This window comes from Apus apus, chromosome 5 (assembly GCF_020740795.1).
Source record: "Apus apus isolate bApuApu2 chromosome 5, bApuApu2.pri.cur, whole genome shotgun sequence".
Classification (NCBI taxonomy): Eukaryota; Metazoa; Chordata; class Aves; order Apodiformes; family Apodidae; genus Apus; species Apus apus.
Window position 1 is genome coordinate 63,671,306 of NC_067286.1, and position 14,903 is coordinate 63,686,208.

Genomic DNA, 14,903 nt, shown 5'->3' on the forward strand with positions numbered 1-14,903 from the left:
CTCTCAGCCCCGCCCACACATACACAGGCCCCGCCCATCCCCGGCTCAGCCGTTTGCTCTCCTCCCTTAAACCACGCCCACACGCCTAAGCCACGCCCCCTCCCCGTTTGTGGGCGGGGCCGCGGCGCCCTCCGCGGGGTCCCGGGGTGACCCGGGGTGACCCCAGCAGCCCCCCCTTGCCCCCCTCAAGGCTGGGACAGGGAGACCACGGGGCTGGCAGCGAAGGGACACACCGGGAACGTCAGCGTTGCCACAGCAAGGAGTGCACCGGGAAAACTTCCGGGTTAAAAGTCCCCAAAACGCATCAAACCCACGCAGGTTTGGTGCCGCAGCAGGATTCTCCGCCAGCTGAAGTTGTTCCTGGAGGGGTAGAAACCGGCTGCTGGTTCCTCCCCTCTTGGCTGCCCTTCCTGCCCGCGGCTCTTTGTCAGGCTGAGTCAGCCCGAAATTTTCCAGCTAAAACTTCTCACCAGGAAAGAATCATCCCCGTTTTCCCTGGTATTCCCTGGAAACTCAGCCAGGCACTGGAGGTTGCACTGCCTGGATGCACTGGGCCACCCCCTGTGTCACCATGCCTGCCACCCAGAGGGGTCCAAGAAATAGAAAGGCCAGGAGTGACCCATCCCCACAGAGGAGCAGCCAGCCCACAGAAGCCTTTTCCAGCTGCCCTTCTGTCCCCTTGCCCTCCCAAGCGAGACCCACGCTGCTTTTCCTGAGCTCCCAGCCTATCCTAGATTGCTCCCACCGTTTTAGCCCGGATCCAGGTGGGATATGACGGTGGGTGGGACAAGCTGGTGAGGGGAGAGTGGCCCTGCACCACCCCAGCAGCCGCAGCAGGGCGGCCTGGCAGGGTGCTGGTGTGGGGCTACATGACTCCAGGCAGTTTGCTGCAGATGCATGGATGCAGATCCAAAGACAAACCGGTCTGGTCACCCGGGCCAGCAGGGCAGTGGGCAGGCAGGCGAGCATTCCCCCTCAGCAGGTGTTGCAAGGAGGTGGCACAAGCCACCCGTGCCACGGGGGCAGGAGAGCAGCAGAGACCGGCACAGCCGGCTGGTTCTGCTCATCTGAGCTTTTTCCCTTCCACCCCCATTTTTTTTCCCTGCTCCCAGCGGGTGCTGAGGCTGCAGCAGGGGCATGTGGCAGCGTGTTTCCATGAAGGTGATGGGAGAGATTCCCTGCAGGGCTCTGCTGCCTGCAGGGATGGGCAGGGTGGAGGCAGCACTGCCCGCGGGGGCTTTACTCAGCAGAGGGGCACGGAGTTAGGGCAAAGCTTTGGCAACGTGGAGTGGCAAAGATTTCTTGCAAGAAGGAGCTGGCACAACAACACGAGGGTCTCCTGGGCTAGGGGCGGAGGGGGGGAAAGTTCTGGGAGGATCCAAGGGGAGCCGCCCGTGGCAGCCGGAGGGATGGGCAGGATGAGGCCGAAGCGGTGGTGGCAGGAATGTGACATGTACGGCGGGGGCTGGACGTGTGATGGCAGCAACGAGCCAAGGAGCCGCAGCCCCCCCGGGCTTAGCCCTGCTCACCATTGTGTTGTGCAAAATAAATTAAATGAATTCATCATAATCAAAGTTCGGGCTTATTTCGTTCCGAATTTCTCCCCGCCCCGGCTGTGAGATGGGGAAATTTCCGGCTGTTTGTTTGTTTGTTTGTTTGTTTTTCCTGCCGGGTGTTTTCCTTAAATGCTCCCTTTGTTTTGTTTTGTGGATTCGTTTTTCTGCTGGTTTCATGGTTTGTTTGTGGGGGGTTTTTTTTGCTGATTTCTCGACCCCTGTTTTACGGCCCCGCTTTCCCCGAGCCCAGCAGGAGGCCGGGGGGGGTGTGAAGCGTGTCTCGGAGATCCCGGGAATGCAGGAGCAGCTCTGGGCTTCACATCCCCCCCCCCCTCCCCCCCCCCAACCCCCCGCAAAGCTCCCCAAGCCGTAGCAGGACCTTTCCTCGCCCTGGCAGAACAAAGCACCCCATTGTGCCAGGAAAATGGGAAGGAAAGCGTGACGGGGCAGCAAGCGCCGTGCCGGGAGGGTGTTTCTCCCCACGGCCTCGCAGAGGGGTCACCCACCGCCCGCGCAGGCGCCCACGGGCACTGTCCCCATTTTGGGGTGGCTCCATGCCAGCCCCCCCTTCAAACCGCCCCCCCCCCCCCCCCCAGCCCGGAGCTCGGCCGCAAGAGGCAGCTCGTGTCCGGCAATCCCGGATTTTCCCCAAGTAGCTCTTTTCTTGTTGTTTGTTTCTCGGTGGGGCGTCTCAGACGGGATGGCGTGGGTGAGAGGAGGTTTCCTTCCGCAGAGCTGGCTCTCGGAGGGGCTTGCTGGAAATGTCAGCCCCAGAATCACAGAATCACAGGATCACCAAGGCTGGAAAAGACCTTTAAGATCACCAACTCCAGCCTATGACCAACACCCCCACATCTCCAGACCTTGGCACTAAGTGCCACATCCAGCCTTCCCTTGAACACCTCCAGGGATGGTGCCTCCACCACTTCCCTGGGCAGTCCCTCCCAATGTCTGATCACCCTCTCCATGAGGAAGTGCTTCCTGATATCCAACCTACACCTCCCCTGGAGCAGCTTCAGGCCAGGCCCTCTTGTCCTGTCACTAGTTGCCTGGAAAAAGAGCCCAACCCCACCTGACCACAACCTCCCTTCAGGTAGTTGAAGGGAGTGAGAAGGTCCCCCCTGAGTCTCCTCCAGGCTAAACAACCCCAGCTCCCTCAGCCTCTCCCTACAAGATGCAGCTGCTTGCTGGAAGTGGTCTCCAAAAATAGGCTGGTGGGGTCTGTGTCTGGCTCCTAAAAACATGCTTTCCTCCTATGAGGAAAAAATATAAGAGGGGGATGTGGGGGGGGGGGGGGGGATAAAATCTGGATGCCTTTGCTAACAGCTGGTCCCAAAAATGCGTCAGGAATTTGCACCATGGCCCGGGGGGCTGTGCATCCCCATGGGCTGGCTGGGGACAGGGGGACATCAAACCTACTGCCTGCCCCCATTGCCCACCCAGCTGTGGGCAGGCCAACGGGGCCCTGGTGGCTTTGTTGGGTGATGGTTGGTGATTTTTCGGGGCTGTCACTTGGATTAGCGAGGGAGCGAGGAGGAGGAGGAGGCTGAGGGGGGATCAAGGTCCTGGCACTCGCCGGGCTCACAACGAAACAAAGCGCCAGATGGTTCCAACTTCGGCGCTAATGCACGGTGAAAAAGTGTTTGAGCCGAGGCTGGAAAAAGCAAATGAGGAAAGAGAGAGAGAGAGAGAAAGAAAAGAAAGAAAACCCCTCAGCAAGTGTCAGAGCGGAAGAAAGAGTCGGAGAAAAATGGCAAATGTTAAAAAACCCAACAAAAAAGCACAAAGCCGTGGCTGCTAACATCTGTCCAGCACAGCCTGACGCCAAGTGCCCCTTCCCTTTCAAGTCACCTTTCTTCATCTCCCTTGTGCAGGGGCACAGCCCCGTCCCTGGACAGGGCTTTGCTCCACGCTGGGGGACCTGCTCCTCTCTGTCTCATGTCCCCAGCGCTGGCACTGGGGCAGCTGAGCAGCTGAGGGCTAAATATTTTATTACTCTTTTTAGCTGACGTGTGGCATCCTGGGTGTCCCTGTCACAGCTGGTGGGACTGTGTGGCCAACCAGCCAGTGTCTCCCCTGAAGCATCTTGTGGGGTTTTAGGCTTATTTTCTATGGAAACAAGGCCCGTGCTGTGGTCCCCATGATGGGCTGTGAGCTTTTGTGTTTCCCCCCTCGCTCTTCTTTTGAACCTTCAGAGCAATTTCAGGGTCACCTTAAAAAAAAGACAAAAAGGGAAAGGGGCTTAAAAGTTATTACATCTTAAAAGTTATCACATCCCACGCGTTCTCACAACAACAAAAAAAAAAAAAGAAGGAAAATGCAGTTGTGGGAGAGCAGATTGCAGCGTGAGCTGAACCCCTTATTAGCCAGCAGAGAATCCACAAGCCACAAACCCTGGGGACTGCCTGGCTCGCTGGCGCTGAGCTCCAGCCTCTAAATGAGGGCTGACGAGGTTTAAGTGGGGGTTTGGGTGTTGCTGGTGCCCGTGGTCGCTGCGTCAGCAGCCTGCAACCCCAGCGTGGCATGGGTCGTGGGAAAGGGGGTCGTCCCTGGTTGTAGCCCCCCCCAAAGCAAGTGGGGGGCACAGGCAGGTTGGTGGGTAGAGCTGGGGTGGGTGGAGGGGCTTGGGGGGCAACGTATAGCATAACCCTCACATCATGGTGACACATGGAGACCAGGGGGGTACTGACCCCCAGGGTGCAGGACAGCAGGGAGCCAGGGTGATGCTACCCGGGGGTGCGGGATGGTGGGAACCGAGGTGATGCCAGTTGGGGGGACAGGAAGGTGAGGAGCTGGGGTGATGCCATCCTGGTTGCAGGACAGCAGGGACCACGGTGGTGCCATCGGGGCTGGGGGACAGCCCGCTGGACCCCCCGGCATCTGTCCCCCCGTGCCTGGGGCCGCCGCCGCAGCCGGGCGGGGGGCGGTCCCGGGCGGTGCCAGCGGGGCCCCACCGCACAAAGGCCGCCGGTCGCCCCCGCCCCAGGGCCGCCTCCCGCCTCACCGGGGCCGCCCCCGAGCCCTGGCCCAATAAACGCGGCGACATTTGAACGCGGCGCCTCCCCCGGACCCGCTGCCTTTCCCGGACCCGCACCCGCTCCGCTCCGCCGCGCCCGGAGGCACCGGCAGCCGCGCCGGTGAGCCCGGCAGGGGGGAGCGGGGCACGGCGGGCGGGTGGGCGAGCGAGTCGGGGGGTTACCGGGACACCGAGGCGGAGAGAGGGGGGTAGGGGGGGGCACCTCCTGGCCGCCTCCGGTCCCTCCTCCGCGGGCGGTGCCGGGGCCCAGCCCGCCCCTTCCCGGCGCGGTTCAGCCGCGTGTGCGGGGCAGTGGGCCGGGGGCGGCGGGGAAGGGGCGCAGCCGGCGAGGTGGGTGCGTGGGGAACGGGAGGGGGTGCTGCGGAGGTGGAGGGGTGCTAGGGGAAAGGGGTGCTGCGGGAACGGGAGGGTGGGGACGGGGTCTCTTAGGGTGCGGGGGGAGGGGGGGGAAGGATGTTTGAGGCGTGGGTGGGCGCGGGAGGGGTGCCTGAGTGCGGGGGACCCGCGTGAAAGCCCCCGCCGTGACCTTCGCGCTGGCGGCACTGGTCCAGCCGGGCGAGTGGCACCAGGTGCTGTTCGCCCTCCTGCCAAGGACGCCCCGTCCTGCATCCCCGTTCCGTCCTTGGGGAGATGCTCCAAACACCCCGAAACTCTGGGGGTGGAGAGCGGGTTCTGGGCCGGTTTTCCCCGAGCTGAGTTGAGGAAGCAGCGAGCTGTGGCTGGAGGAATTGGTCACAGCAGTTGTTGTGTCATTGGCGAAGCCTTTGCTGTCACCAAGGCGGCAGACGGCATCTGCTGTCTGGTGACAGCCCCGGGCCCGTCACCTCTGCTGTAGCCGGGTAAGGATGGAACCGAAGCCGAGAGAACCCAAATCCACTGCCCGGGTGGGGGGCGGTTGGTGTCTGGGTGGGTTTATCCTGCCCGTCTTTCCCGTCTGCTCACCGGAACGGGGCTGGGGGGTGCCCGGCGTTCCCCCTGGCACCCGGCGCAGCCCGGGTTTGTCAGAGCCAGGCTGAGCTCGGCAGGAATCACCCCATCCCTTCCCTCCCGGCGCGCTTTGTTTACTCCCGAAATAATCAGCTTTGTGCCTCTACCTCGAGCTTTATCGCGCCCAGGGCTCCCCGAGTTGTGGCTGTGCAGCTCCAGCCCCGTTTGCAAAACCCAACCAGATGGGCGCTTTGTTTTTCCTTATTGAGGGGAAGGCTGCTCACTGAAAGGCCCCATTACAATGCAAATACCGGGGTGGCGTGAATATTCAAAACCCTGCTCCTCTTTTGAAGCTCTTTACATAAATTTATAGTGCTTTATATGCCATCGCTCTCCTGCTCTGGAGTGGAGGTTGGTTAACAGAATCCCCTCCTTTTTTTTTTTTTTGTTTTGTTTTTGTTTCCTTCCCCTTTTTTTCTGCAACTTGTGGAGGGTTTGGTTGGTTTTTGGGGAGCACGGGGAGCGGTGGCATTGAGGTGCAAAGCAGCCAGCTCCGGGCTGCAAAAATTATGACGCTGCTCAATGGGGAGGAGGAACTGCCAGCTGTAAAGCTGACTTTGCTGGTGACCCTTGAAGAGCCGAGCATGCTGAAAAGTGATTTACTGATATTTGGGTGCTTCATTGTCCTTCTAGGCTTTCCTCCTTTCCTTTGGTTTCTTGGCACGATCCTTTGTGGAGCTGCTGCTCCCCAAGAGGGGGCTTGGGGGTGGGCTGAGCTCAGAAGTTGCCTGAGACAGGCAGTGGTGTGGGGGCTTGGGGGTGCACACAGTGAATCCAGCTGCTTAACCACAGCTGGGGTGGATGAGATGGTTCATTAGGGGAAGGAAATAATGAGTTAGTTGAGACAACCCCAGCTCTGGCTTTCTGGCAAGAGCTCAAGGGTTTGGTTTCAGTGGCTGCTGGGCCATCTCATCATAAACCCTCACATTAAAACCTGGGGTCCTGGTGGGTTTTGCCAGATGGTTTCACATAGTACCAGTTGTCCCAAGCACAAAGGGAAGGACAAGTTGCTCTTAACTATGGCCTTGCTTGTGGGCACAGCGTGGATGATGTCAAACAGTTATATCCTGGGGGAGCTGGTGCTTGTGTTTTGGAGGTGGCCACGTGATGCCACCTTGCTGGGCACTAATTATCAGGCCCTTGTTTGAGTTGAGGTAATCAAGAGTAGCAGCAAAAGCAGCGTTTTCCTCACTGTCCCTTGAAAGAGGTGACTTGCTCAGGTGGCCCATGGCCCTTGAGAGGGGTGGGTGGTGATGCAGCCCATGGGCAAAGCATCTCTGAAACCTCCACCTTGTGCTGTTTGCATTAATAGCGTTTTGCACACACAAAAAAACAAGGGTGTTGTGCTAATTGCCTTGGTTTTTTTGCTTGATGGTGCTATTGATTGACCAGGCAGCCTGTGTCCTTCCTTAGCTTGAGGCTAAAGCTTGGAGGCTGATATTGATCCCAGGCACTTAATATGCGAAGCAGTAATTACCATTTAAGCCTATATTGTTTGAGTTAAATTTAGCTGAGAATTTAGTCGTATCAGGCCTCTGCATTGTGCACTGAGAAGGTTATCTGGCTCTCAGGAGGGGGTGGATTTAAAGGCAGGAAAGAAAAGCCGGTGAAAACTTCCTCTTCTCATCATCCCCGAGCACTTTGCTTCCCGGGACTCGTTAAAGGGAGAAGAGGAGAAGAACGTGATTGATTCCAAGTAGTTCTTCTAAACCTGCACCTTCCTGCGCTGCCTGCTCCAGCTGGTCACTTTGGGCCACTTAACACCCCACGGAAGGGCAGCTATAAATCTGCACCAAGTAATGTCCTCTGTGGGGAAAACAGCCCCTCTCCTCCTCACAGGGGCCCGGGGAGCCCCCCGCTCAGCTGCCGCCCACCCACCCCTATTATCCTGTCTGCTCCGGGCCGCCCTCCTGCATCTCAGCTGCTGGCCCATCTGGAGCAGAGATGAAAGGCTGGGGTTTAATTCGGGCTTTGTGTGCCTCTTGTGCTCCCCCAGCCCCTCTTTGCCTTTTCTCTGCTGCCGGTCTCCCATCCCCACCAGGCAGCTCCGGCGTGCGGGTGTCTCTGCACTGACGGGCTCTGATGCCACTGACCTCATTATTTTGACTGCTGGGTGATGCCAAGGCAGCTCGGCAGGTAGGAGGGCTGGGTGGTTTCTCTCTCGGGTTTGTTGGTTGGTTGGTTATTTTTTTCCCCCCTTCCCTTCTGGAAGAGCTGCTGAATAATTCAGGCAGGAGTAGGCATCTTGGGTCACCTTGCGCAGCCGGCTGCCTGCCGGAGCCAGCTTCCTAAGATGGAGGTTGTGCGGGATGCGTGCGGGATCGCGGGGCTGCTGGCGGCTGGCCGAGGGTGACTGGCTGCAGGTAGGTGAGGAGTCTTGCCCCCCCCTCTCTCTCTCTCGATTTGGGATGCTTTCTATGCTGGAAAGCATGAAACCCCCTCCCCGGGCTGCAGAGGGGTGGCTGGGTCGCTCGCACCCCGCGAGCTCTGAGCGTCCCTCGCCGTGGGGACGTGCAAGGCTGTGGCAGCCACTGTGTCCTCACCAGAAACTCCCCTGGGCTGTAGGGGCAGGTCTGGCCCCAGGCAGGGACTGTGCACCTGGAGCTCTTGTCCTTTGGGCGTTGTGTTTTTCTTGCTGGTTTTATGGGCTCCCCAGTGCCTCCTCCCTCAGCCTGGACTCATCCAGGGTAAGGTTTTTGGGGCTCCTGCTGGTCTGGCACCGAGACAGGGTGAGTCCTGTATTCTGGGTGCTTGAGGACGCGGTGGCAGGGTGGCATTTAGCCATCTGCCCTGTCTAACTGGGGGAACTGGTTCTGGTAGTGTACAAGTAGGGTCAAATGCTGGAGAGGTCTCTGAGGAGGCAGGGGGTGGCTGACCCTGAAGAGGTTCAGAAATGCCTGGGAAGCTCCGGGGTCAGAGTCACTGTTGCAGCCTTGGATGTGAGTTTTGGGGCTACTGGGGTGCATGGCCAGGGCTCTCCCAACACTGGTAGCCCACAGCAGCTGGTATTGAGCCCTATGTGTGCTGGACCGTGGATGCAGGTGGGAAATGGGGTTGTCATTGTGAGAACCAGTAAACTAGTTTGCTGCCTTCCTTCTGCCTGGAGGCACCTGAGTTTTTGGGTGCTGGCTCCTCCTCTGTGATACAGGTTGAAGGCAAATGTGTCTGCACCCTTGCTCCTCCCTGCAGCACCTCCCTGGGTGATTTGCTAAAGCAGCTCAAGAGGCTTCTGGGGAGGGAACCAGGGGACACCGAGGGCAGAGCCATGTGGGGATGGGGCTGTGCTCTGTGGAGGTCTGATGGTGCTGCTGTCCTGGTGTCTGCCCTGGAGAATTCCCAGTTTCCAGCCATGTTGGTGGGACAGGGTTTTCAGATTGTCCCTTTGCTATGGGGTGCTTGGGTGAGCTGATGTGGTGGTTCACGATGCTCTTGAAGATCAGAGTGATCCTCAGGCATCAGCAGTGGCAGTGGCTGCAGGAACCCTGTGATGCTGAGATGAAGGAGGGAGGTGGCTGCTCCATAGCAGAGCTGGATGGTGAGGGGGTTCAGATAGGACCGTCCTTTGGGAAATTTGGCTGATACAACCTGCAGCAGCATGGGCAAAATAAAATTCACACAAGACCTGATTGGTGCTTGGGCAATGGCCTGAGGCTGGCTAAGTATCCTGGGGTTGTGTCTTTGGGGTGCCAGGTCCCTGCAGTGCCCACTGCCAGTCCCTGTGCCCTGGCCCATGTGCTAACTGCTGTGGTGCCTTTTGTGTCCCCCAAGGTGATGGCATGTCCCCTGTGGTGGCCATGTACCCCAAGGCTGTGTCCCATTGTTGGTTACTGCTGCCCTGAGCCAGCAGGGAGCCCTGCAGCCAGGCTGGGTGAATGGGAGCCAGAGGAACCCTTCATCTGGGACAGGGAATTTCCCTCCCAAAACAGTTCCTGGGGCTGCGATGCTCTGGGTTGTGCTGAGATAAAAACTTGTTGACCAGGAGGACAAAGCCCTTGGGTGAGCGGTGGGGAACCCAACTGGGCTTTGTTTGCTGGAGACCTGTTGTGTTGCTGGTGTGTCTGCTCTGGGGTTTGCTGCCAGCCCAGCAGTGTCCCCTCTCAAACCCTTCTCTGCCTTCAGGCAGGGTTTGACCTGAATTACCTGGAGGAGAGCAGGGCAGTGTGTGCCACGGGACTGGGCAGTGACCCAGGGGGGACATGTTCCCCCCCCAGGGCACTGTGTGGCTCTTTGCTGGGGTGGTGGAGAACAGCAGAGATGTTGATGGGGTGTTGGGGCTCCCTGCACCCCAGCCAGTGTAAAAAGGAGCATGTTTGTCATGTGGATGTGTTTTGTGTACATGGTGGCTGGCTGGCCCGGGGTGTTGGTACTTCCTGCCCTCCCCACCACAAGGCAGAGCCTCACACTTTGCTCCCTGCCACCAGTGAGCTGTTGCTGCTGGGATTGTTGTTTATCTTCTCACTGAGGCCAGAAAAGCATCACCTGCAACACCTGGGAACCAGTGGAGCTCAAGGGAACAATTTTTCCCCTGCGGCACCTCAGCTGCTCCAGCTGAGCCAAACGAGCTGCTCATGGAGACAGGGTGAGGTGGCAGGTAGGAACATGCCACCTGGGGCTGTCCCAGCCACCTAGGCTGTCCCCACCCTGAGAATTTGGCTCCACAGGTTGTTTTCTACCCACCCCCCCACCCCAACTGTTCTTTCTGTTGTGCGACTTCTGGCTTCGTGCAGTGGGATGGAAGAGGCTGGAGGGGAGGGTGGAAGAGCTCCAGGTTCACTTCATGTGGATAAAAACCTGCAGCAAATGGGCTGGTGGGCTGTCCTGGTACCCGCCCTTGGGTTCTCCCCTCTGCAGACCGTGGTGCAGCAGCTGTTGCTCAGCAGCCCCATCTCTCCCCGCAGGTTTGCGTGGCAGGCTATGGGATGGATGAAGCTGAGCAGGACCAGTATGAAGCCCGCCTCAAGGAGCTCTTCGACAGCTTTGACAGCACGGGCACGGGGTCCCTGGGGCAGGAGGAGCTCACTGACCTCTGCCACATGCTGCACCTGGAGGAGGTGGCCCCGGCGCTCCAGCAGACCCTGCTCCAAGGCAACCTCCTAGGCAGGGTAAGGCTGGGGTGTTGGCGGGGTGTGTTGGGATGGTCTGGGGCTTGGGAGCAAGGCAGTGCTGGGCAGCTGCTCCTGGGTGTCTGGGAGGGTGATGGAAAGAGGCAGAATGTCTGTAATTTCATAGAACCTCAGACTGGTTTGGGTGGGAAGGGACCTTCAAGATCATCCATTTCCAACCCCCTGCATGGGCAGGGACACCTCCCAGCAGCCCAGGCTGCTCCAAGCCCCATCCAACCTGCCAGGGATGGGGCAGCCACAGCTTCCCTGGGCAGCCTGGGCCAGGGTCTCACCCCCCTCACAGCAAAGAATTTCCTCCTCAGATCTCAACTCAATCTCCTCTATTCCACCTTGAAAACATTCCCCCTCATCCCATCCCTCCCTGCCCTTGTCCCAAGCCCCTCCCCAGCTTTCCTGGAGCCCCTTCAGGCACTGGAAGGTGCTCTAAGGTCTCCCTGGAGCCTTCTCTTCTCCAGGCTGAACACCCAAACTCTCCCAGTCCATCTCCAGAGCAGAGCTGCTCCAGCCCTGGGATCAGCTTCACCTTTGTGAGTGTGCAATGTCCCTGAGGCTCTGAAGCTGAGGGATTTGCAAGGTCTGCTGCTGTGTTCAGCAGCGTGGGCACAGGGTGGCCTCTGAGAGCAGTAACAGGGAAGGAAGGTGCTTGCTGGTGTCTCCTCTGCCTGGAGGCAGCCTGATGCTTGCAGAAACCACCACTTTACACTCAGCCTCATGTCGTGGCATTGTACTGGCTCAGGGAGGGTTGTCCCAGTGTCCAAGGCCAGACCAAGTGCTGGGTCCCAAGCTCCAGCTGCCTCTGCCCTGGATCATCTCCCCCTGCCAGCTCCCCAGGTGCTTGGGATGCGATGGTGACCCAAAGCCAGGGCTGGAGCCTGTGACTGACCCTGGCTTAAGCTGTAGTGAAGCCCGTGGTGCCACATGGAGTCATGCACGTTCCTCTAAGGTAGAGAATATTGCCCAAGTGCAGCAGCTGCTGCCTGAGCTGCTTTTGTCTGTGTTACCTGGTGTTGGTGTTCACACACAGATGAGGTTATCCCAGGCCCACCTAGGACAGGTTTTTGGGGACAAATGGCTCCTTTCTTCTGCAGGGCTGCGGTGTCCTGCTAGCCTGTGGCTGGTGAGCTCACTGTGCTTTCCAAGGCTGTTGTTCAGTTGTGGTTGTAGCTCTACAGAGTGAAGTGCCAGGGTGTTGAGCAGAGGCTGCTCGCCCTTGGGGACCTTCATGTTCAGCGTGGATGTCCTTGGGCCTCCTGTGTTGCCTCCTTCTCAGCACACTGCTCAGATTGCATCAGGCGCTTCCCTCAAAATCACCCTGAAATCCCATCACTGCTCATTACAATCAGAAGCTGCAGGGTAGGGCAGCCTGGCTGCTTCAGAGACACGAGCTCAGCAGCCCTCCCGACTCCTGCTTCCTCTCCAACTGCAGCTTTCCTGCAACAAAATCATTCCTTTAACAAACACAGCCTCCTCTTCCTTGCCTGCCCTGGGGCTGTAGCTCCTCTGACTGGAGCATGGATGGATCCAGATGGAGGTTTCTGACCTGTGGGGTTGCAGAGGGGCGTTTGCTGGAGCAGCAGAGACTCGGTGCTGTTTGGCTGTCTGGAGCTTCCCCTGCTCAGATGCTGTTACCTGGCTCTGCTGCTCAGGGGGTGGTGGGATGGAGGGAAAGGAAGAGCCGTTCTATAGACATCTAGGGCTTGGAGCAACCTGGTCTAGTGGGAGGTGTCCCTGCCCATGCAGGGGGGTGGGACTAGATGGTCTTGAAGGTCCCTCCCAACCGAAACCAGTTTGGGATTCTATGATCCCTGTAGCCTGCTCAGAGTGACTGAAAAGTGCAGTGCAGTACACGCTCAGCCCAAGGGCACCCAAAAGCTCCTGCTAAAGCCTCTGAGTGCTGGGTCACTGCTCCAGCCAGGAGCTCCATCCCCATCCTGGGGCACAAGCCATCCAGAGGAGCATTTTTATTTCATTCTCCCTCTTTGTCTTCAGGGACGGTTCTCACTTCCAACCTGCAATTTTAATGTCAGAATCATCTTTGTCTCCAGCCTTTCCTTGGTGCCTCCCTGGTGTCCCTGCTCGTTAGCAGGGTCATGCCTGAGCCTGAGCCTGCTTTGGTAGCATCCAGTCCCCTGGGTTTCCTAGGCAGCACCTCGGGAGAGCAGCAGCAAACACGTTGCTCCCCCAGCACAGGCTTCTTGCACCTGCCCTGCCGGCTCCTGGCTGCAGATGGTCTCTCTGGGAGGTGGAGCAGCCTTTGTTTGCCCACACTTCCAGGGGCTGGGTTTTATGGGAGGGCAGCGGGGAGGGGGGAGAGAAGGGGGATGATGGTTTTTTGTCTCCTGAGGGGCGACTCAGCAGGGCCACGTGCTGGCTTTTGTGCCGGGGGCTCTGCTGCAGGGATGGATGGGGGTTGCTGGGGGTGCTGGGTTGGAGTGGGAGCTGAGCCAGCATCCTGGGGAGGAGCTGTGCACGTTGCATCACCCCCCTGGCCGTGGGGTGCTTTGGGGGATTAGCAGGTCCCTCCAGGGTCGGGTGGGAGTGTGTCCATCCAGCCCTGGCTCGCAGACCATCCCAGAGCCGCCTTCCTCACGCCGTGGCTGCAGAGGCCGCGCTCACAGCAATTCCTGGGATTCCTCAGGAAGGCTGTTTTCTTGGGCCCTGTCGCACTTGGCTGCAAGACCGAGGGGATGGGTGCAGGCAAGCCTGTCCTGTCTCCTCTTGGCCTCTGTGGGGACGTTTAATTACCCCTCTCGGGGACAGCGTGGCAGCAGCCCTGCTGGCTGCAGTGGTGACTGATGTTCCGTGCTTCACAGGGACAGGGCAAGTCAGGCACCTCTGGCCCCTGCCCAAGGACTGTCCTCTGCTGCTGTCCTCAGGCAGGGACAGGGAGTTCAGGTTTCACCCAGCATTAGCAATCCTGCAGCAAGGACACTGCAGCGTGGGGTTTCACTCCTCAGCTCCCTTTGGTCACCTCTTGCCAAACCTTCCCTCTGTGCCTGTGGGGACTCTGCTCCCCTTTGTGCACGGTGGCTTTTGGTGTGCCAGGCAGGGAACTTGGTTGCAAGGCTGCCCTGTTCTGATGGCTTCCCCACCTGACACTTCCCTCTGCAACCATCTGGCTGCTGCTGGAAGGAGTTTGCAAGCAGGGACAGGACTCTGGGAAAAGGACTCTTCTCAGAGATCAAGGACAGGGAGCTGGAAGGAACCATGGATGCTGCCTTGGCCCAGAGAGACCAGGGTTGGAGGCTGCTGCTTTGCATTGCAGGGACAGAGAGCAGCAGGTAGCTTGGCACATGCGCGTTCTCTTTCTAGTGCAAATAACTCAAGGCTTCATAGGAAACTTGCTTTTAAGTGGGAGTCAAGATTTCTCAAAGGTGCTGGGGTTGCTCAGCAGCTTGGTTGGTCCCTGGTGACTGTGGGGAAGCTGGGTTGGGCTTCCCATGTCTATGTGCCATATTAGTCTTGTTTGCTTCTGATGTGCTTGTTTGGGGAAAATGCTCCTCACCAGGGAACTGACATGTCCTCAGTGCTGTGCAGAGCCCTGGTCTCACTGTTGGTGCACAGGGACATGTGTCCTGTCCCTGATCCATGCCCTCTGGGTGGGCACAAACACATTGCCTCCCAAACTCCTCTGGGTTTAGGCTGGTTTGGATCAACCCTCAAGTTATTGTTCGAGGTCCCCATGAGCAGATGCACAAGCTGATGCTTCCAGAGTACCCCAAATTCGGCTGAGCACATTAAACTGAGCATCAAACATTAAATGCCCCCATGCTGTTTTGCTGCTGAATGCTTTCTGCCTTGCATGTGCAAAGTTTTTGGGTTGCCTTGAGTGTCTGAGGCTGCTCTCCAGAAGCAGATGGTGCTTTGTGTGACACTGCTGCCTGAGTGCTCTCCTCCCCAGGGCTGTCCAGGCCCATCCTTTTGCTGGGAATATTCTCTAAGCAAAAACCAAAGGCTCTTGCTGCAGACTTGTGCCTGTCCACATGGGCTGTCATATCCCTGAAAGTGCCCCTTGCACTGGCAGGGATCCTGCAGCCTCCTTGGCATGAGCTTTCCAGGCAGGAATGGGACTCTTCATCACGGCACACTGGTGCTTGGAGGCAAGTAGAGACTGAGCAGAGGCATGTGGGGTGATGTGGGCATTGCCTGCTCTGCACCTCCTGGGGGTGCACATCCCTCCTTTCCTGCACCCTGGGCGAG

The 14,903-nt window shown here is 58.6% G+C and overlaps 1 protein-coding gene across 9 annotated transcripts in view; it reads left to right on the plus strand.

The window, feature by feature from the left end:
• Positions 1–4,626: 4,626 nt before the first annotated feature.
• NIN (ninein) overlaps positions 4,627–14,903 on the plus strand; it is a 67,039-nt gene continuing 56,762 nt past the window's right edge. For 8 of the 9 annotated variants that reach the window (XM_051621123.1, XM_051621125.1, XM_051621126.1 and 5 more), the window contains exons 1-2: positions 7,926–7,943; positions 10,479–10,682. In XM_051621123.1, the coding sequence (XP_051477083.1) occupies positions 10,500–10,682 (183 nt within the window). In that variant the 5' untranslated portion in view covers positions 7,926–7,943; positions 10,479–10,499. Of the gene's footprint in view, positions 4,694–7,925; positions 7,944–10,478; positions 10,683–14,903 lie in introns of those variants that run through there. The other variant, XM_051621124.1, reaches the window with a different exon arrangement.